Source organism: Pongo abelii, chromosome 1 (assembly GCF_028885655.2).
Source record: "Pongo abelii isolate AG06213 chromosome 1, NHGRI_mPonAbe1-v2.0_pri, whole genome shotgun sequence".
Lineage (NCBI taxonomy): Eukaryota > Metazoa > Chordata > Mammalia > Primates > Hominidae > Pongo > Pongo abelii.
The window spans coordinates 47,832,501-47,855,594 of record NC_071985.2 but is presented as its reverse complement, the minus strand read 5'-3'; the positions used below and the strand labels follow the sequence as shown (position 1 = coordinate 47,855,594).

At 49.0% G+C, this 23,094-nt stretch overlaps 1 protein-coding gene across 13 annotated transcripts in view; it reads left to right on the top strand.

Moving 5' to 3' along the window:
- Positions 1-23,094, top strand: part of NAV1 (neuron navigator 1) — a 282,581-nt gene that overhangs the window by 168,019 nt on the left and 91,468 nt on the right. For all 13 annotated transcript variants that reach the window (XM_063725839.1, XM_063725836.1, XM_054523273.2 and 10 more), the window contains 2 exons: positions 3,787-3,889; positions 9,353-9,718. In XM_063725839.1, the coding sequence (XP_063581909.1) occupies positions 3,787-3,889; positions 9,353-9,718 (469 nt within the window). The remainder of the gene's footprint in view (positions 1-3,786; positions 3,890-9,352; positions 9,719-23,094) is intronic.

Genomic DNA, 23,094 nt, shown 5'->3' with positions numbered 1-23,094 from the left:
CCTGTAGTCCCAGCTACTCAGGAGGCTAAGGTGGGAGAATCGCTCAAAACCAGGGAAGTTGAGCCTGCAGTGAGCCGTGATCATGCCACTCCATCCCGGCAGACAGAGTGAGACCCTGTCTCAAAAAAAAAAAAAAAAAAAAAAAACCATTGAACTTTTAGGTTACTTTTCTCATTATCACAGAGTAGCAGAAGCCCTGGATACCTTCACTCCATCCCTGATGCTCACCCTCACAGGAGATGATGAGAAAGGGGTGAAGCTTAGTTACGGGTTGGTGGTCAGAGGTGGGGTAAGGTGAAGATCCAGAGTGGATGAGGGTTGAGAGATGAAGTAAATTCCCTTGGAAATGTAACTTACTCATATTCTTAAGCTAAAATGTAAAAATTCACCTTCAGGGTCATGGGTGTGAATGTCAGATTGGCACCTCAACCTAGGCCCCCTCTGCAGCCTCTGGAGCTCTGGAGGCCTTTCTTTTATACACAGGTAAGTCCTCTTGGCCTGAGGCTGTGGCTGCACCACCCCGGGAATGTGTCTGTCACCTAGGAATGTGGAGGAAGCCAGACTTACCGGGAGCCCCAACCCTCCAGACCCACCCTGGGCTGAGCCTTGGAGAAGCAGAGCGGCATACCCACAATGGCCACCAGGGGCCACTGCTGGGGCACAGAGGGAGCTGTAGGGCCTCTGCAGGGCCCCTCCAGCCTGGTAGCAGAGACCGGATCCTGGTCACCCCCAAGGAAACCAAACCCTGCCCTAAACTCCTCCCCCGTATGCCCCAAATCTATACCTGTGGGGAAGCTGCCTGGAGTCCAGTGTTCTTCCATTCGCATCTCTGTGATCTCCAGCTAGTCCCTACTTCCTGGACCTCAGCCTCCCACCTCTCCAGAGACACAGCAGGATTAAGCGACTTTCAAGGACCCTTGTGGTTTGGCAAGTCTGGGACACTCTGAAATAGTCCCACCACACTCTGCTGATGTGGAATTGAGGAAGGGGGCTAGGATGGAGGTCTTTGAGGGAAGAGATATGGAGAAAGAGGGTCAAACCTGTGACCTAGATGTCTATGACTCCCATCTGGAGCATCTGGGGCATTAGGGAATGCAGCATGACTCTCCTGAGGCTACTATGTGGTTTAAACATTTTTCCTTAAAAAAAAAAAAAAGATATTTTCCTAATGTGACATGTATGTATCCCTTTACTTTTTTTCATGGGCTTTTGGAAATTTTAAAAAATTGTGGTAGCATCCATTCTTGAAATGTTCATTAAGCATCTTCTTCTTTGTTTTTTTTTTGAAACAGGGTCTCACTCTGTTGCCCGGGCTAGAGTACATTGGTATGATCGTAGTTCATTACAGCATTGAACTCTTGGGCTCAAGTGATCTTCCTGCCTCAGCCTCCTAAGTAGCTAGTATTAGAGGCATGAGCCACCCGGCCAATTTTTTTATTTTTATTTTTTATGGAGACAGGATCTCCCTGTGTTGCCCAGGCTGGTCTCAAACTCCTGGCCTGAAGCGATCCTCTGGCCTCGGCCTCCCACAGTGCTGGGATTACAGGCATGAGCCACTGCTTGCAGCCTAAGCACCTTCTATACATCTCTGCACCTTCTAAGCTAGTGGTGCAGAGATGCCCTGTGATATATCAAGACAAGTATGAGTTTCTTCCTGGGCCCAACTCTGCCTTGTGCTATGTGCTAGGTGTGTGATCTTGGGTAGTTTACTTGTTCTGAGTCTCAGTTTTCTCATCTGTTAAATAGGGCAGTAGCACAAATCTCCCAGAAATGTTGCAAGGATTCAAGTAGATAATGCATGCAAGGGGTCTGGCACACACAGAAGTCTCTGAGTAACTCTTGATCACCTTCCTCTTTGGGAATACACACCCCTTGGAGATGTGTGTGCCTGTCCCTCATCTCTGCCAAGCCCATAAAAAGGCATCACCCTGGGCCAGAAACCCACACCTTGGCACCATGTTCTTAGTCCCCACATAGGCATTTTAGAATTCAACTTCATTTCTTGGCGAGTCTAAAAAGTTGACCCTGTCTGTGTTTCATGCCAAGCCATCAATTAAAGCCATGGAGCAGCTTACAAGATGACACTTGCCAGGATAAATAGGCATTGGCGGCCAAGGAAGTGATGCCAGGACTGGGGATAGAGCTTAGGCCACTGGCATGGTGACCTGCCATTTGTCCCTGATCCTTGCCACCAACATGGAGGCCTGGATTCATGGTGCTGACCATGAGAGGATGTGGGGGTGGAGAAGCTCCCCCTGGGAGGGGAAAGGAGGGATGGCTGGGCTTGGGTGTGGAGCTAGTTCTCAGAAAAGGTGCCCAAAAGGCTCTGGAGAGGGCAATGCAGGCTCCCTACCCGCCCCACCCAGCCTCCCCTGACAAGACAGTCAAGCAGCTGCCTGCCAGCCGGCCTGAGCTTAGTCTTGGGGGAATAAAAACCTCTTGAAGAGATTCAGAAACGTTCCCTTTGGCAGCTGAAAAAAACCTTACACTTCTGCTCAGTCTGTGGGCTGAGGAGGGACTGAGGGGGCGTTTGGCCTCTGCAGCAGTGGCAGAAGGCTTGCGGATGGAGGGGAAAAGGGAGCAGCCTGGAGAGCCAGTTCTTGGGTTTTCTCTGTTGTTTTGCCATCATCTTTCTGTCACTCCCTGACTGTCTCCTGCAGATTGTCTTTTAGGGAGGTATGGGGGGACTTGGTTCCATTCATGACTTTAGGTCCCAAAATGAAAGATAAGCCATGGGGCAGGGCCAGCTTCTCTTCGTTATACTGTCCTCAGGGCCCAGGGTGGGGCCTGACGTGAAGTAAGTGCTTGATAAAGATTCACTGTATGAATTGAAGGAAGGAAGAACATTCTTTGAGTTCCTTCATGCTCAAGCACCTCTCAGTCATTTGGACGTCATTTTCACCCTGTTTGCTGTTGTAGATTCTCATCTGTCCAGGCTAGTATCTGCACACCAGGGTTGAATACAATGGCTCTTGGTGATTTGGGATTCTGAGGATTGGGCCACACCCGTGCATCCTCCTCACTCGGGATTGCACCACTTGTGTGGGGACTGCCCAGAGCTCACTTCAAGCTCCAGAAAATGACTGCTCATCCCTTCTACCTCCCAGCAGCCACCTCACCTTTAGGAGACTATATCTGAACTAACTTCCTGGGACCCCATAGAGCAACCCCAGATATTACCAGTCAGTGCCTGGGCTTAGGTGTGCTGAAGCCAGCTTGTACCAGTTCCCCAGAGCCAATTGTTAGCACCTCTTCCTAACTCTGTGATCAGTGACATCAGATTGGTAGACTGAAAGTGGCCGTGATAGGAGGCTTTATACCAGGGAAATTGGCAAACACTACACATCGGTGTCCCCTTCCTCCGAGAGCCAGTTGTTAAACATTTACCAGCACAACCCTGGAGAGGGGGTTTCAGGCAGATGTTCCAGCTCATCTCAACCATGAGAAATCTTGCCCAGGACCTCTGCTGTGAGAAGCAGGGCCTCCCCAAAACAAAGCCAGAGGTAGAGGCAGTTCTTTGGGGGCTCTGAAAGCAGTGCACAGACACAGAAAGCCATGCCTGTACCCCCTGCCAGGGTCTGGGGTTCAGAGGGCTCAATGGCACATGTCCAGGGCCTTTGAGAGGGCCAATTCTGTTGGTTGTCTTTGGGAAAGGGAGGAGGGAGGTGACTATCATGGCCCAGGGACTAGCCTCCTGGGGACACTGTCAATCTCTACTCCCTAACCCCCAGGATCCCAGCACTAAGTCCTCTTCACTCACCCAGCTCTTCCTTCTCTCCCTCCCAGACCCAGAGTCCCAGAGAAAGAGGACAGTGCAGAATGTCCTGGATCTCCGGCAGAACCTGGAAGAGACCATGTCCAGCCTGCGAGGGTCCCAGGTGACTCACAGGTAAGCTCGAGCTGCAGAGAGGGTCATGCCCTCCGCCTTCCTGGCTCTCCACCCTATTCTGGAGGTCAGGGCCCCCGGGGCCCTCCACACCTCTGCCAGGTCAGCCAGGTGGCCTGATGCGTGGAGCTGCTGCAGAAGCAGGAGGAAATCCATTTATCTCAACAAGAGAAGCTTGGCTTTGTCTTCTATCTGCTTGTACCTGAGCATTTCATTTCATTTCAGCAAATCAGCTTGAAAATCACCAGCCTAGGAGCCAGGAAGTGGAAGCCATTACACAGCTCAATGTGTGATCTTTGGTAGTCAGTCTCCTTCATTAGACCTCTGTCTCCTCAATCTGTCAAGAGAAGGTTTACCAAATGTTCTCTTCCTGTTCCTAAGTCTCCATCAAACTAGAGGTCTAGAATCAATTCCCTTCCCAACACCTGGGTCTTTTCACTCTTGTGTCAGTTAGGTGCCCCCGGCCTCTTCTACCAGTCACTGAGGGAGACTTGAGTGCTCAAAAGGGCCCACACAGTGTCACCCAGCTCCATGCCCTGTTAGATGTGTCCCCCTAGCTCACTCCCCGCAGAGACCTCATAGCCTCCAGCTGCATGGGGCACTCAGCCTTCCCACGGCACCTCTCTCTGGAGCAAAGTCCTGGCCACAGGCTCTGCTGTGACTCAGAATTTCCCTTGCTGGCTCCTTGGACTGCCCAGATGAGCTCATGCTGTCAGCTCCAAGTAGGGCAGAGGGCTGGGCTAAGCTCTGGGGACAGCGGGAGGGAGAACAGACAGCCAGATTGGGAAATCGTGGGGGGTGTGGGGCAGGAAGGCTGTGTGAGGGCTAGGAAGCCTCCCCAGTTAGACTGGAAGTAGATTCCTCTCCAACTCCTGAGGCTGGAAAATTAAGAGCAAAGTTGGGACACAGGGGCAGTGGAAAAGGACTTTGTTTAGCCCAGGGTGTGGCCGTTTGGGATTCTGAGGATGGGACCACACCCATGGACATATTTACATACCACCAATGACAAAGAACTCATTATCTTTCTTTTTTTTATTTTTGACATAGGCTTTTTATTTTATTTTATTATTATTTTTAAAGACAGAGTCTCACTCTGTCGCCCACTGCCTCAGCCTCCCGAGTAGCTGGGATTACAGCCATGTGCCATCACGCCCAGCTAATTTTTGTATTTTTAGTAGAGATGGGGTTTCACCATGTTGTCCAGGCCAGTCTCGAACTCCTGGCCTCAAGTGATCCACCCGCCTTGGCCTTCCAAAGTGCTGGGATTACAGGCGTGAGCCACCACGCCCAGCCAACTCACTACCTTTCAGTTACCCCAGTGCATTGTGGGATTGCAGCGACTCTGATGTGGAACTGCACTCAGTCTTCAGTAGCTTTCAGCCATTGGCTCTAGTTCTTCCTACTTAGATGACCCTTCTCCTTCTCCTTCCTTGTACTACTCCTCCCCCATCCCCAGCCCATGCCCGCATCTTGGACACTCAGCCCTTTACTCCCAGACATCTCGAGTATTTTACATGGTAAGATAAATCAAAACTCTCTGGGGATTACCTCTGCTCAGGCCAGCAGAACCCTGACTACTGAAAGGGAGGTGACCAAGGAAGTCCTGGAAAAGGTGGATAGTGGGGGCTCCAGTGCCCCCTTACATCTGTCCCTTACCGCCATCCCTCATAGCCCCAAGCCTCCAGCAGGAACCCAAGTGAAACAGGGGTCTGGCAGAGCTTGGCTCATCAGTTTAGGACCCAGCGGATGAAATCTTGGACATCTGCCTTCCCCCATCCAAGGAAATTGTTGAAACATCTCTCAGCACCAAGTCACCCACTAGCCTCATGCCAAAGACACCAGAAAGTGCTTAGTTGCTGAGAGGGCCACACCCCAAATGACTCACTCACAGGAGTAGGAGAGAAGTAGCAGCTCCAGCCTCCTGGTGCCACTGACTCAGAGCAGCCAGCCCCCAGCCCCTCCGTTAAGCCAGACGGCTTGACCCTAGGCAGGCGCTATTGGTTTTCTGCTTCTAGTGGGAAAGGGGAGGCTTCAATCAAGGCTTTTGCATAATGCTGACTGGTTTAGGGGGAGAGTCTAGGGCCTCTGGCTTCTGCCTCCCTTTATAGGAAAGGAACCAAGAGCCCCGGAGCTGGTTTTTCTGTTTACTGAGGACCTAGAGCCACTTCCTCTCTTAGGCTTTGGTTTATATTATTCCTGTTCCACACTGATAGCCAAAACAATGTTTCCCTGACTTTTTATGGCTCTTTTTTTTTCTGAGACAGAGTCTCACTCTGTCTCCCAGGCTGGAGTGCCTTGGCATGATCTCAGCTCACTGCAACCTCTGTCTCCCAGGTCAAGCGATTCTTCTGCCTCAGCCTCCGAGATAGCTGGGACTACAGGTGCGTGCCACCACACCTGGCTAATTTTTGTATTTTTAGTAGAGACGGGGTTTCACCATGTTGGCCAGGCTGGTCTAGAACTCCTGACCTCAGGTAATCCACCCTCCTCGCCCACCGAAAGTGCTGGGATTACAGGTGTGAGCCACCACGCCCTGCCGGCTCTTTTACTTTTTAAAGGGCTTTCTATCAATGAGCCCTTCCCTTAGCCCTGGAAGTAGACAGGATATATACATGCTCCCTGGGTTAGAGAATGAGGCTGGGGGCAGGGAGGCACCTGCCAGAGTCATGCTGGCTGATGAGGGTGGGTTCTGTACTCAGCATGCTCTGAACCCATGCCAGCTGTGTGCCAGGCACAGCACTGGGCACTGGCTCCCCAGAACACACACAAGCTTCATCCTCGGAGCTTATAGTCCAGTGTGTGCTTCCTGCAAGGCTGTTTTCACCCAGGAACTCCCAGGATAACTGGATTCCATTCCTTTTCAGAAGCCTTTACTCCTGTGCTGCTTCCTCTATTTCTATTGGTTCATTTCCCCCAGCGAGGAGAGTCTGGGTCAGACTGTGGCTGGAGAGGAAATGAAACTGTGTCCTCCCCAGAGATAGCCAAGCCTGAAGGGTGGGTGCAGGGCTGGAATTCAAGAACTGAGGATCTGAGCTAGAATCCCCCTCACCAGCTTAGGTCTAGAGATGTCTAGAGATGTGTTTGGGGGAACTGAAAAAAAAAGAGAGAGCTGTGGAATAGGGGAAGAGGCACTTTTAGTACAAAGAACTAAACAGGGGCAGGCCAGGAATAGAATTGAGGAACCCAGTTGCTGAGTGCAGCCCTCACTCCCACACTAGTATATAACCATGGTGTAGGCTAACTACCCAAACCAGCTCCCCTGGAGATCCCCGCCACCCTCTTGGTATGGTTAGCATCATCCTCTTCCTCCTGTGTCTCATCCCGTGGTCAAGGTCAGCTTGCTTTTATCAAGCACTTACTGCATAGGGCGCTGGACTGAGTTTTCTGATGAGAACTTCCTTGCTTTTTACTCACACATCCATCGCGGGTCTGCTCCTCTTTGATTCATTCTTGAGCACCAGCTGCAGGCCAGGTGCCATGCAAAGTGCTGAAATACAGTAGTGAGTGAGCAAGGCAGGCAAAGTCGCACCATCACTACAGTCTCTGGCTTCAGGGGAACGTCGGTTTCTGTCCAAGGAGATGTGATGTCTAGGTCCACGGTAATTAGAAGCCGAAACAAGACACTGTATGAGGCAGAGCTGCAGAACACAAAGGGGTTCCTAAACGGCTGCCAGAAGCAGGGTGCAGTGGCTCACGCCAGTAACCCCAGCACTGTGGGAGGCTGAGGTGGGAGGATTGCTTGAGTTCAGGAGTTCGAGACCAGCCTGGACAACATGGCAAAACCCCATCTCTATAAAAAATACAAAAATTAGCCGGATGTGATCATGTGTGCCTGTCGTCCCTGCTACTTTAGGGCTGAGGCAGGAGGGTCACTTGAGCTCGGGAGGTCAAGGCTGCAGTAAGCCGTGTTTGCACCACTACACTCCAGCCTAGGCAACAGAGTGAGACCCTATCTCAAAAATAAATAAATAAGTAAAAAGAGTTGGCAGGGCCAGGAGGGGGGCCGCTGGGCATGGACCCGGTCAGGAAGCCCTCCAGAGGGCCAGAAGCAGCTGCCACTGGTTGCCCTGACTGGCCAGGGCCTCCCCCATCTTGCCCACAGGACTACTGCCAGGACCCCAGTACACTCAGTTTCAAGAGCATTTGGATCCCTCAAGTTCTGCTGGTTAGAAAATAAGACTGTATTTTCTCAGGTCCCATAGAGACAACTTTGGAAATTTTCCTTCTTTTCAAGGAACTTGATAGAAACTAGAATGGAAAAATCAATGTCCCACTCCCATTCCAGCCCCCAAAGTGGCTAAGCAATGAATGTGTTCACAGAGCAATGATTGCTTGGGCTCATGTAACTCATGTCCAGCCACAGATTGCCTCAGTTGCCCCAGCTTTCTTGGCCACCAAACCCCGTTTCGCTTACTTAGTCCTGTCTGGCTTAAGTTAGGATAAGTTATGGAGACCCTGGCTAAGGCTGATTTGGGCTGGCCCCACTTCTAGGCTAGATGGAATTATGGGTCTCAGCCTGAACCCAAGTCCAAGCCACCCCTTCAACCAGATTCCAGTTGTATTTCCTCTCTGCAGCCCACCTGGCCCTATCTCCTTCCCTAGGCCCCCAGGCTCCCCTAGTCTCAGGCCATCCAGCACTCGCCTGGGCATTGCTCCCTTGGCCTGGTCTAGCAGGGCCTGAGGCTTGAGACTCCGGACATTTGGCTTCACCCCCATGTCCGGTTCCTTGTGTCCTCTCCTTTGTCCAGTTAAGGCTGCTTCTATTCTCTGGGGAGGCTCTACTTCCCCTGCTGCCCTAGGCCTGTGGCTTGGACCAGTCTTACTGGGGACCTGCCATACATCCCAGATTCCCAAAGCTTTTCCTATACTCTCTGCACTCTACTTCAGCTTTCCTATATCTGATGTTTGGGAATCAGCTAGCCCTCAGCTAATTAATAGAAGAGAGGTGATGGACACACTATTAACAAAATGATCAAGGCCTTCTAAGCTCAAGTGACCAGTCTCTCCCACTTGCCTCCAGATCTGTTGACCCCTTCCATATACCAGGCACTGTGTTCTGTCTGTATGTATGTGATCCTTACAACTCTATAAGGTAGATGTTATGCCATTATCCCCATTGTACAGATGGGGAAACTGAAGCTTTAGTTATTTACTTTCCTTGAGCTCATTTACTAACAAATAGCAAAAAAGAATTCAAACCCAGGTCATATTACACAATCTAGGCTCTTACCAGTATACAGGATTTCTTCCCTAGCCACTTAAGATCATTTCCTTTGTCAAACAGATAACGTATCACAAAGGCAACACACAGTCAGAGGCCTCATGGAGGAGGTGGAGCTTCGGCAGGTGGGGAGGAGGTGACAGGGCCTGTGGGTGGAGGGGATGCATTGCTGGGGTGCTTGTGAGGGGACAGGGCACACAGTGGCTGTGCCAAGGACTAAGTAGTGCCTTCTGCTCTCCACCCAGCTCCCTGGAGATGACCTGCTACGACAGCGATGACGCCAACCCACGCAGCGTGTCCAGCCTCTCCAACCGCTCGTCCCCTCTGTCATGGCGCTATGGCCAGTCCAGTCCGCGGCTGCAGGCTGGTGACGCGCCCTCTGTGGGTGGGAGCTGCCGCTCAGAGGGAACGCCCGCCTGGTACATGCACGGGGAGCGGGCCCACTACTCCCACACCATGCCCATGCGCAGCCCCAGCAAGCTCAGCCATATCTCCCGCCTGGAGCTGGTCGAATCCCTGGACTCGGATGAGGTGGACCTCAAGTCCGGCTACATGAGCGACAGTGACCTCATGGGCAAGACCATGACGGAGGATGACGACATCACTACCGGGTAAGTGCAGGGGCTTGTTGGATGGCGGGGGAGGATGGTGGAAAGACCACTGGGATGGGATGCCTTAAAAGTGGAGTGGAACCCAAAACATGGGTTTTGGTTTGCTGTGCTGCGACGAAAGCACACAAAAGTGTGCTGTGTACACTTTGTGATTGCCTCTGAAATTCGATGTGGTTTATTCTAGACTTGGGTGTGGTGTGGGCAGGGCCTACATCCGAGGAGCTGATTGGTCAATGAAGGCGCCTCCCTCTCATTGGTCTCTGTGGCTGTTATTCTGTCACCCTCCTCCTTGGCTCTTTGCCCTCAATAAACTGCCTCAAAGAGCCTTGGAAAAGCATTCTATTCCCAGCTCTTATGCGAACTCTGTGTGGACCCTGGACAACTAAATCTGCTTTCCCATTTGCAAAAAAACAAAAAACAAAACACAAAACAAAACAAAACAAAAAAACCAAAAGGTTATTAACATCGTATCTGTCTACCTAAGAAGAGAAAATGAGAGCTTGTGGGTGAAATCGCTAGTCAAACAGTGAGTAGCAGCAGTGGCTCCACTTCCTTTGCCAGGGGTTCCTAACCCCTCAGTTCCCTGTCTGACCCCTGTGGTCCTCAGTCTCTGCTCCTTGGGTTTCTTCCTGTGCAAACCTTCTACCAATCATGCAACTTCCTAATCCCTACCCAGCATGTCAAATCCTTCTTTCCTGCCTTTTGCCCTGCAGGGACCCTCATCTTCTTCTATTTTTCTGCCTTAATTAACAGAGTTGTGCCTATGCCTTCCAACCTTGGAAGAGTTGGCCAGGACCCCAAGCCCCCAGCACTTCATTCTTGCTGTCCTCTCCTGGTCTGGGAAGATAGAAGAGAGGATAGGAAGAATGAAGTGCTGGGGGCTTAGGGGGATCCTGGCCAACTCTTCCAAGCCCAGAGACAGGAGAGAGAGGCAGTGGTTCTGGAAACTTCTCTGGAGCACCTCTCAGCCGACTGCCACTTCTACCCTTCTTGGTTTGCTGGTACCCTCGTCTGCCAAGGGTTCATACAAGTAGCAGCAGCACCCCTTCCCTTCCTTCTCAGGGACTTAATATCTTACTGCCAGGGCCTGCCTCTCCCCAGTAAAAATCCCAGGCTTCAAGGGAGTGGAAAGTAGCCTCTCCTCGGAAAAGACGAGAGCCAAGCTCCAGGCCATCTACTGTTCCCCACCCCCATCTCCACCCCTGCGGAGAACTTGGAGGGATCTGGTTAGGGCTTGTCCAGCTGATGAGGCTGCTCTGGAGCAAAACAACTGACGCATGAATGGAGTTGTTTACTGCCTGTTAAATCCCAGGGGCCAGCCCAACCTCACGCTCACGCTCAGATCCGCCAGCCTGGAGCTGGGACCGGAGAAAAGCCATGCAATGCACAGATCCTGAACTCCTTCTGTGGTCAGAGGCCTGTGCTGGGCAGGAAGGAGAGCCAAGGTGTATGAGGAGCTGCTCCACACAGCCTCTGCCCTAGGAAGCTGCCAGGGACTGCCTGAGGAAGTATCAGGTCACTGCCCTCCTCTGAGAATCCCAGGAGGGTGCAGAGGGTGGCACAAGCCCTGTGGGGCTGAGTCTTTAGAAAGTCCCCCATGTGTGAGAAGGACCATAGCCCCAGACCCTAGGGAGCTTCCAGACAGGGGAAGTGATAGGACCCCTGCCCAGCACAGCTCCCAGACTGATGGAGGTGATGGGACCCCTGCCCAGCACAGCTCCCAAACTGACAGAAACAAGATCCCTCTGAGAGCCCTTCACCCCACCAACCCACCTGATGGCCATGGCAGAAAATACCCCAAGTGTTGGAAGGTACAGGACCCCTGCTTGGAGACGTCCCAGTCTGAGGAAGGTGGCAGGAGTTCCGGCTCTTAACTAGCTGTATGAGCTTGAGCAAACTAGTTCACCTCCCCAGGCTTTCTTTCATTTGTCTATCTGTCAAATGCAGATAATAGTAGAACTTATGTCAGGGTTCTGATGAGGATTCAATGGGTTAATATATGTAAAGTACTTAGAATAATTCCTGGCTCATTATAAATGCTCTCACTAAATGACAGCTATTATTTTTGTTGCTATTATTATTTTTGTTGTTATTAGAGTCCCAGACTGATGGAGAGACATGATTCTTACCGTCAGGGGTGTGTAGTCTGACCAGAGTCCCACTCACTCAGAATCAGCAGCAAAGACAGATCTAGTAGCAGCTGGTCAATCCCAGGGGCATAGATAATAGGGTGTGGGGGCATGGAATGCAGGGGGAAAGGGTAGGAAAGACCCCCTTTATCCCCCCTCTAACACCCTTGCTTTATCCTCTTTCCTCTGGAGAGGATGTGTGTTCCCAAATCCATTTTTTAAAAATTAGAGTTCACCGAGACTAGCATGAATAAGAACTTGCCTTCCCTGCACAGCCCCCAGCTGTAAGCCCTGGGAAGCCTGGAGTTTGCATGGGGAACACAGAGTCAATTGTTGGCATGGCAATATCCATAAAGTGGACCTTACTGTAAACTGTGATGCTAGTTTACAAGATCATTTCACATGCATTTGTTATGGTCAACCTTCAGTTAGCAGTAACCCTTAACACGAGTTTGTTAACTTCCCTGCCGGGACTGTAAACACGGCCATCTGAGAAGTCAGAGTTGAAGGGAATCAACTTATAATCCCCAGTAATTTAATGTAAACAGTCACTCCTCAATTATGTGTTTTCATGGTTAAGTGTTGTTGTTGTTTTAATTAGTAACAGGGCAACCTGGATTCCAGCGACTCTTTAAGTGAACATGCAAACCTGAGCTGTCGTTGCTCAGCCTCCTGTTGGCCTTCTCATCCCCATTGTGGTTTCCATCTAGATGTTATAATTTAGAAAATGTCCTATTTCTTAAAAAACTGTTTTTCTAGTCATAAAAGGGGTAGGACTGTTCCCTGTAGGGATAGCTTCAGCGCTTCCCTCCTCAGCCACACGGCGACACCCCTGCCCACCCATCAGCCTCGGCCCACTGCAATTTACTTTCCTACCTCCCAAGAGCTCCCAGCACTGGGCCAGCAGAAAAGCTGATCTTTCCCCACTGGGTGACATAATCGGCTCCAAGCTATCCGAGTGAGCCATAAAAGATGACAGTAATTCTGGCGCTTTCTCCACACTCTGTTTATCTGCGGGGGGATCATCCCTTTGACGGCTCTTCCCAAGACCCTGTTCAGTCTCAAGTCAGTTCTCCCTACTCCCTCCAGTGACCAGGCCCCTTTCAGGTCATTAGTCAGCAAACCAAAGAAGGCAAATTCTTCAAACTGAAGTCAGCAAACTAGAAGGAAGAAAGTGACTCTGATGCTGCTACCAGAATAATCATACATGTTTTTTAAAAACGATTTATTTTTAAAAACTGTGGTAATATATATATAACATAAAATTTACCATTTTATGTTAACCATTTTAAAGTGTACAGTTTAGTGGCATTCAGTACATTGACACTGCTGTGTAACCATCATCATGTCCATCTCCAGAATTCTGTCTTCTCCCCAAAGAGAAACTCTGTACCCATTAAACAGTAGCTTCCCTTTCCTCCTCCCTTCAGCTCCTGGGAGCCACCATTCTACTTTTTGTCTCTATGAATTTGACTACTCTAGGTAACCCATATAAGTGGAATCATACAGTCTTTGTTGTTGTTGTTGTTGAATGACTGGCTTATTTACTTAGCATAATGTCATCAGGGAGCATTTATGTTGTAGCGTTAGAATTTCATTCTTTTTTCAGGTTGAACTCTATTCTGTTGTATGTATACACCACACTTTGTTTACCCATTCATCTGTTCATGGGTTGTTACCACCTTTTGGCTATTGTGAAGAATGTTGCTCTGAACATTAGTGTCCAAATATTATTCAAGTCCCTGCTTTCAGTTTTTTTTTGGGTATATACCTGGAAATGGAATTGCTGTATCATATGGTAATTCTATGTGTTTTTTGTTTGTTTGTTTTGAGGAACCACCATACCGTTTTCCACAATGGCTGCACCATTTGACATTTCTACCAGCAATGAATGAGGGTTCTAATTTCTCTGCATTCTCCCCAACATTTACTATTTTCTGTTTTGTTTGTATTTATAATAGCCATCCTGGCTAGGCTCGGTGGCTCACACCTGTAATCCCAGCACTTTGGGAGGCTGAGGTGGGCAGATCACTTGAGACCAGGAGTTGGAGACCAGTCCGGCCAGCTGGTCTGGGGTGAAACCCAATCTCTACCAAAACTACAAAAACTAGCTGGCGTGGGGGTGCGTGCCTGTAATACCAGCTATTCGGGAGGCTGAGGCAGGAGAATTGCTTTAACCCAGGAGGTGGGGAGGTTGCAGAGAGTCAAGATTGCGCCACTGCACTCCATCCTGGGCGACAGAGCGAGACTCCGACTCAAAAAAAGAAAAAACCCATCCTGATGGAGGTGAAGTGGTTATCTCATTGTGGTTTTGATTTCTGTAGTGATTAGTAATATGGAGCATCTTTATGTACTTATTAGCTATTTGTACATCTTCTTTGGAGAGATATCTATTCAAGTCCTTTGCCCATTTTTAAATTGTGTTGTTTAATTTCTTTTTGAGTGTTAAGAGTTCTTTATATATGCTAGATATGAACCTTTTATCACATGTATGATTTGGAGATATTTTCTTTCATTCTGTGTGTTGGGTTTCCTTTTCAATTCTGTAGATGTATCCTTTGATGCACAAAAGCTTTTTATTTAGATGAAATCCAGTTTATCTATTTTTTTCTTTTGTTGGCTATGCTTTGAGTGTCATATCTAAGAAATCATTGCAAAATCTAATGCCATGCAGCTTTTCCCCTATGTTTTCTTCTGAGAGTTTTATAGCTGATGGGGTTTTTTAGAAATACAAATTCTAAGCCTCAGACTTACCAGTGCAGAATCTCTGCTACCCAGAAAGCCACATTTTTCTAAAGCTTCTCAGTAATTTTAGACTAGTCCATGTTCCTATCTAGTACAATAATCTTCTCTACAGTATCCCTGACAGACAGTCGTTCATCCTTGGCTTGCATAGGCACAGTGATGGGAAGCTTATTCCATATCATACAGAATTAAGTTATAAGAAAGTTTCTAAATATTCAGCTGAAATCTGCTTCGCTGTAACTTCTACCTATTGATTCAAATTCTGTCATCTGGGAAAAACAGAATAAGGGTGTAACTCTTCATCCAAATATTTCAACATGTTCTTAATATAGCTCAAATATTCTCTAGACCAAAAAGAAAAAGAAAAAGTCCCTAGCTTATTTCAGTACTTTCTTAAATGACCCAGTTTTTCGAACCTTTCATTGTCCTGGTCACCCTCCTCTGGAAGCTCTCAAGACGTCAATGATCCTCTTAAAATTTGGCACCTAGACTGATCACCCGCTTGACACCAGAAGTAGTCTCGCCAGGGTAATATCCAAATCATGACACTGCAGACAACTTCGAGTTGGCTGCTGACTGTCCTAGATGACAGCTCGGGCCATTTTTACTACTTGGAAATACAAAAGGAATTTGTTTTTCTAAAAATAGGAAGGTCTAGAATTTAATCTAAATAAGAAGATAAGTTTCACAGCCATCTGTCTTTCCATCCCTGGCATCCATTGGAGTGGGAGGGGAATAGAGGATGGGTACCCATACAGAGGTGGATGCAGGCACTGAGTATAGGAGGCACACGTGCCTGGTGGGAGGAGGTCAGAGGGCCCTCCATCTTCTCCCTACTTTAATGTGGGTTTCCTTCTCAATGTGTCCATTTGTGTGTGTGTGAATGGGTGAGCTGTGTCTGAGCTGGGTGGCAGTAATGGATGGGGACTTGCAGGCCAATGCAGTAACACTACTGCCGAGTCCCACAACTCCAGAGGGTGCCCTTCACGTTACATAGAGGTGTGAGGTCCACAGCCCTGAGAGGACTGCTGTCCCACAACCTATGCCAAGGGCCACAGGGCCTTAGACAGAGTCAGCAGGCTCCATCTTGAGTGAGCGCTGTGAGCGTGTGTCGGGAACAGAAGGGATTCCTTGGCGACTTCTGCCACACCCTGGCTCTCTCATCAGGTTGCTTCTTGCCCTCCGTGTGTGGCTGGATGTTCCAGTCTTCTTATTTTTCTCTTCACCGCCCCTTCCTCCACTCCCCAGCCTGTCCTCTTGAACTGTGCTTGGGGGCTCAGAACAGATGGGATTCGTTTCCTCTTTGGCTCTGAAGTGCCCTGACGTTGAAAAATGTCAAATAAAATAAACTGTAGGCCCCTGCCTTCTCCCAGGCTGGCTCTGTGCTCCCAGAATCAGCGAGCTCAAGCCTTAAAGAGACACTTCCAGCCTTGCTGACAGGGCCCCAGCCTTTGCAGCTACCGTCCTGAGAAGGAGCTGCATTCACTGCCCTCTCACTGGGCTCATGTCTGACTCTCAGACCTCAAGATACCCAACCCAGCCACCCTCATTGATAAGAATTCTCTTGCAATGAGCCCTGGGTTTATGTGGTTTGTACAAAGAAGAGACCCCTTTTGAATTTGAATGGACAAGGAGTAGAGTTGTCCCACTTCTTATGTCTTCTTCTGCCTTTGCCTTCTCTGTTTCCTGGTAGGTCTTTAGGAATCCCGCCTAGCGCGACAGCTGGGCCAGGCCTAGTTTTTGCTCATGGAACCCAAGGATAGAAGCAGAGAGCAGTAGGGGGCCATCCTCGGGAGGACCCAACATTCAAGTTCAGGAAGGAAACTCAGTTTCTCTCCTGAAAGGATTTCAAATCTAAAAGGGAGGTAGGCAGCCTGGGCAACAAAGTGAGACCCCGGGCATGGCAGCACATGCCTATGGATAGTCTCAACTACTTGGGAGGCTGAGACAAGAGGATCACTTGAGCCCAGGAGTTGGGGGCTACAGTGAGCTATGATTGTGCCACTGCACTCCAGCCCGGGTGACAGAGCAAGACTCCGTCTCTTAAAAAAAAAAAACATGAACAAGTGGGCTAGGCGCAGTGGCTTATGTCTGTAATCCCAGCAGTTTGGGAGTCCAAGGTGAGAGGATCACTTGAGACCAGGAGTTCAAGACTAGCCTGGGCAACATAGCAAGACACTGTCTCTACAAAAAAAATTAAAACTTAGCTGGCCATGGTGGCATGTGCCTGTGGTCCCAGCTACTCAGGAGGCTGAGAAGGGAGAATCCCTTGAGCCCAGGAGTTGAGGTTGCAGTGAGCTATGATCACACCCATGCACACCAGCCTGGGCGACAAAGAACCTGTCTCTAGAAAGTTAAATAAATTTTAAAAATTAAAATAAAATAGAAAGGTAGGGTACTTATTGGGTCCACAGTAAAGGAAGCAGTATGTAGTTGAAGTAGACGATAGCTGTTGCTTCGTTGAAGATAATACCTAACAATTAGAATGCTGACTCCAGATTCATACACATAGCCTTGGCTGATGCTTCTCTGTGGTGTAGGGAAGAAGCACTGGGCTAATTCTGAGATCTGGAGTTCAATCCTAAGCACACCTCTAACTTGCTGTGGCACTGAGCAAGCCACCTAGCCTCTCTGAGTCTTAGTTTGTTCATTTGTAAAAATGGTAATCATTTTTGCCTTAAGAGGATCAAATGGAAAAGAATAGTAAGAGTGCTTTGAAAAGTATAAAGAGCTGTCAGTTTGAATTCTATTATTCTGGTTGGGCGCGGTGGCTCATGTCTGTAATCCCAGCACTTTGGGAGGCCGAGGTGGGTGGATCACCTAAGGTCAGGAGTTCGAGACCACCCTGACCAACAACAACATGATGAAACTCTGTCTCTACTAAAAATACAAAACTAGCCAGCATGGTGGTGCGCACCTGTAATCCCAGCTACTCGGGAGGCTGAGGCAGGAGAATTGCTTGAACCCAGGAGGTGGAGGTTGCAGTGAGCCAAGATTGCACCATTGCACTCCAGCCTGGGCAACAAGAGCAAAACTCCATCTCAAAAAAAAAAAAAAAAATAGAAATCTATTATTCTGATCTCAGCGTAATGTTCTCTTCATTTAGCTGATGGCTTCTGTCTTAATTGGGGGTTGCTAGAGTATCAAAATAAGATTTCTTAAACTTGGAAGATGAGGACATTAAATTTGGGCTTTGACTTAGGTTTCAAAGAATGCTTCGCAACACAGTCTTGATATTCTTTTAATCCTGTAGCATGCAGTTAAATAAACAGACTTTTGAGAACAGGCTTATTAACACAGGCATACCACAGATGGGCAGAGCCATAGCATGGTTTAGAGTGAAGGCTCACAGCTAGGCTGCCTGTGTTTGTATCCTGTCTGTTTTCCTTCCTAGCTCTGTGAGTTTGGATGAGTTTTTCACCTCCCTCTGCTTGTTTCCTCAGCCGAAAACTGTGGAGAGAAGTGGTGCCTACTCTGTAAGATTGATGTGAGGATTAAATTAGTTAATACTCTTACATTAGATATCTTAAATGCTCTCTTATGTTAGATATCATAAATGCTCAACAAATGCTGGCTGTCTTTCATCAGCCATTTGATGATAGACATTAGCAAGCTGCTGGACCTAAGTTGTCACAGACACATTCTAGATGATAATACATTCTTTGACAAAGAATGTATTAACCTTCATGCTTGAAAATGATCTTTCTGATCCTCACAGGAAGAATGACATAATAAGTTGTTTGCCAAGAAAGATGGATTTGTCTTGACCCATTTTTACCTGTTCACACAATGTTCTCTTGCAGCAAATGGTGCCCATCTGTGGTTTGGGGTCTGGGCTGAGTATAGCATGTGCTTGTTGTGCAAATAGCTAAGCTCACTGCACACAGAGTCACACAAGTGGCCATGACCTCTTTCCCATCATGACTTGGCTAATTGGGCTGTCAGTCCCTCACTCAAACATGTTTCTTGCTTATGAAGAATGTCTTGGGCCGGGCATCCCCAGAAGCTGACCTTGAGACAAGGATTTGGGTGCAAGTGGTTTATTTGGCAGGTGCCCAGAAAGTGCTGACAGGAGTGGGAATGAGTTAGGGAAGAGAAGGAAGCCGCTACAGGCTATGTTCATGTGCAGGTTACTGCTGTGGGCAACTGGGGCTTACGGATTTCTAGGAGATGACGTGGAATACACCTCAGTGTTGCCCCAGCAGAAGGGCAAGGAAGCATGGGTATTTATATGTCAGCTCCCATTCATTATTGGCTGAGGGCAGCTCCTAGAGGGCACTGGGTCTGCGTTTCAAGCCTGCTGCACATAGGCCGAGAGGAATCCCTGAGTTCGAGTCACAGGCGCCCACAGTCGTGCTCAGACAGCACGCACAGGAACAGTGACTGCAGAGGGGCATAGGTGGGACACAAACACCACCAGTTATAAAGAGGAAAGATGGGAAGGAAAGACGAGAGGAAGGTGTGGAGTTAGATTCCTGGGTCAGATGTGACCCCTGGCTCTCAAAACACTCCTTTTTTTTTCTTTTTCTTTTTCTTTTTTTTTTTTTTTTTTTTTTGAGACAGGATCTCACTCTGTTGCACAGGCTAGAGTTCAGTGGTGTAATCACGGCTCATGGCAGCCTCTACTCCCTAAGCTCACATGATCCTCCCACCTCAGCCTCCTGAGTAGCTGGGACTACAGGCACACATCACCACACTTGGCTAGTATTTAAATTTTTCTGTAGAAGTCCAGGCGTGGTGGCTCATGCCTGTAATCCCAGCACTTTGGGAGGCTGAGGCAGGTGGATCACCTGAGGTCAGGAGTTTGAGACCAGCCTGGCCAACATGGTGAAACCCCACCTCTACTAAAAATACAAAAAAAATTAGCCTGGTGTGGTGGCAGCCTCCTGGAATCCCGGCTCCTTGGGAGGCTGAGGTAGGAGAATCACTTGTACCCGGAATGTGGAGCTTGCAGTGAGCTGAGATCATGCCATTACACTCCAGCATGGGCAAGAAGAGTGAAACTCCATCGCAAAAAGAAATCTGTAGAGACAGGGTCTCACTGTGTTGCGCAGGCTGGTCTCAAACTCCTGGGCTCAAGCAATCCCCAATCCCCCCTGGACCTCCCAAAGTGCTAAGATTACAGGTGTGAGCCACTGCACCCAGCCTCCTTAATTCTTAAAATAGTGGGCAGCACCCCTCAGTCTGTGCAGCGTTAATCTGGATAACAGTGTCTGTTCAAACCCAGCAGGGTTGGTGAAAGGTTGGCGTAAGCCAGGTATTCCAGAGGGGCTGCTGGAGGTATTCTAGTTGCTATGGCAACTAATGCTAGCTAAGGAGTGCTCCTCACTCTAGTGTGTCCTAGTAACCTACAATTGAGCTGCTGGAGTTTTCACCTAGTGTGATGACATGCAATTTGGTTGACAATCAGGATGGGTAAGGATCAAGGAAGCTGTTGAGATGAGCTTGGCTTTTCCCCCACCAGCTCTGCCCACCTGTCTACCTGTCCACTGTCTCCCCTCTTTAATTGTCAACCTTCTCCTTATGTTCTGTGATAAGCCAGCTGAGCTTGTGTGGTGCCTGGAAATTCCATGTAGTCTGATATTACAGAAAGAACACAAGTTTGGAAGTATGACAGGCCTGGTGTTCAGATCCCAGCTCTGAGTCTTTGTGAAAGCTGTTTATCTATTTTAAGCGAGAATACGAATATGGCAATAAGATTGTTCTTAGCATGTAGTGAAATATAGTGTATGTAATACACTTGGTGGCCAGGCACAGTGGCTCACACCTGTAATCCCAACACTTTGGGAGGCCAAGGTGGATCACTTGAGGTCAGGAGTTCGAGACCAGCCTGGCCAACATGGTGAAACCCCGTCTCTACTAAAAATACAAAAATTAGCTGGGCGTGGTGGCAGGCTCCTGTAGTCCCAGCTACTTGGGAGGCTGAGGCACGAGAATTGCTTGAACCTGGGAGATGGAGGGTGTAGTGAGCCGAGATCGGACTCCATCTTAAAAAATAACACTTGGTGGCCGGGTGCGGTGACTCACACCTGTAATCCCAGCACTTCGGGAGGCCAAGGCGGGCAGATCACGAGGTCAGGAGATCGAGACCACCCTGGCTAACACGGTGAAACCCTGTCTCTGAAAAAATTAGTCAGGTGTGGTGGCGGGCGCCTGTAGTCCCAGCTACTTGGGAGGCTGAGGCAGGAGAATGGCGTGAACCCGGGAGGCGGAGCTTGCAGTGAGCCAAGATCGTGCCACTGCACTCCAGCCTGGGAGACAGAGCAAGACTCTGTCTTAAAAAAAAATAATAAAATAAAAATAACATTTGGCATGCAGCAGATGTCAGTAAATGTTACCTCCATCTCTTCTCTTGGTTGCTTCTAGAAAACCAAAGCTATAAAGGCCATCATCTATGGCCAACTATTCCACCTGGGTGGTGATGTCCAGTTGCCCACCCATCTTTGCAAAATCCCCTCCCTCCAGGGAGCCTTTCCTAATTCGTCGCACTGGACTCCGGGTTGTCCTGGAACTTGTGTGCATAATTCATACTGCAAGTAATTTGCACTTCTATGATTCTCTCGCAATTGCATAGCATGCACGGTTTGCACACACTAATATGGCATTATCTTATTTAATGTTAACAACCCTATGAATTAGATATTCTTCCCCCCTCCAATTTACAAGTGAAGAAATTGGAACTCGGATTAACTGGCTTGGGAGGATCACATAACTCAAAGTGGCCCCACCAGAACAGAACCCAGGCCTCTGCGTCTGATATTCTGTGCACGTTCCAGTACACCTACTGCCTCACCATGTACTCCTTGAAGCCTTTCCCTCTGTGTGCAGCCCTTGTGTCCCTGAAGCCTGTGAGCATGTCAGGGGCAGGGATCACAGGGCTTCCACTGGAGTAGGAGCTTCCCAAGGGCAGAAACTCTGTCTTCTCTCTCTCTGTTTCCCCTCAACACCTAGCAGTGTAGGTTCTCAGGCCATGCTGTCGACTGACCAATGAATCATTGTTAGAGACCCCCTCCTGGAATGCCCTTACATGACCTCTCCATCTTCCAGGATAGAGTCTTGCTTTGGGGAGCCACAAAGTGGCCACAGTCAGGAATTCTGGTCCAAGGGCAGAAGGAGCAACCCAAGCCTCTGTGAATACAAGTCCTTGTTTGACTCCAGCTCAAAGGCTGAGCTGTCCCAGGATGTTCATGAGGGGCCAGCTCTGGCCTCTGGGCTATCAGATGTCTCTGGCCAGGCAGTAAAAGGCCATTCACTGCAGCTGAAGAAAGGCCAGCAGGCCAGGCAGAGGGGCTTACCTACTGAAGTGTTCAGGGTTGGGGGTCCAAAGATGCTGAAGGACTGAATGGTGGTCATCTATATATCAGTGTGACAATGGAACAAGTACAGGAAAAGGCATAAAAGTATAGATTTGCAAAGCAGGCCAAAGGAAAGAGTCAGGCCCATAGAGACCGAAAGCACATAGCTACATTGGAGGCGGATCAACACTCACTGAATATGCAGGGCAGGATCACAGAGAGACAAGGTAGGAGAGGCTGACACAGGGCCATGTGCGGTAGAAAAACAGAGTCAGCACGTTTGTGATGTGTACGCCAAGCAGTGGAAATGAGAGACAGACAGATACTGTGTGAGACCCATCCAAACGTGTGTGAGAGGTGGCTGGATACAAAGAGGCTGTGTGTGCACAAGATCGACTGTTTGAGGACATAGGCCCGCCGATGTGCAGGGAGTGTGTGGCAACCAGACAGGCACAGAGAGTGTCTGAGAGGTGGAGGGACCCCTCCAGAGAAAGATGAGTGACCTTGTGCTCAGCCTGAGGGTTGGGGGATGACCCAGAGCAGGGCGAGTATATTCTTACCAGCCTACCCCCTTCTCCTTTGGCCAGCTCCTACTAAAAGGGGTCTGTGTCGTGCCTTGTCTCTTTCTTGTGGGGCATCTCCAGCTTAGGAGACAGAAACAAATCTCTGACCTAGTCCCTGCCCTCTTTGACTCTTCACCCTCTTCCAGCCCCTCTACCCAGCCTCAATCTCTCATTCTTCCTCTACTTTGAAGTCTGGCTTCTGTCTTGGCCCCTGTGGGTTTGATGACAAAGGGCAGTTCAGGAATGACACTATCTATACATACATGGCCATATGGACAATTTCAGGTGGTGGGACTTGCAGCAGCTGGGGTTCCCAGGACTGCTGACATTCTGCTGAGTGTTATTAGAAGATCAGGGACAGAGCTTATCATCTGGCTGTCACTGCCCCTTTCCAAGCCACAGCGAGCCTCCACAGAGGGGCCCTGGGGGATAGCCAGCTGCCTTGTGCCCATGCTGGAGTGAACTTTCCTCCAATGTTCCCTGTTTTCTGGATTTAGCCAGGGAAAATACAAGGGAGCTCCTTGCTCCCTGTGTGAGGTTCCAACTAAGAGATCCCACCCTTCCCAGCTCTGATCAGATACCCCTGAAGTTTGGAAGGCAACAGCTATACAATCTCTCTCTCTCTCTCTTTTTTTTTTTCCTGA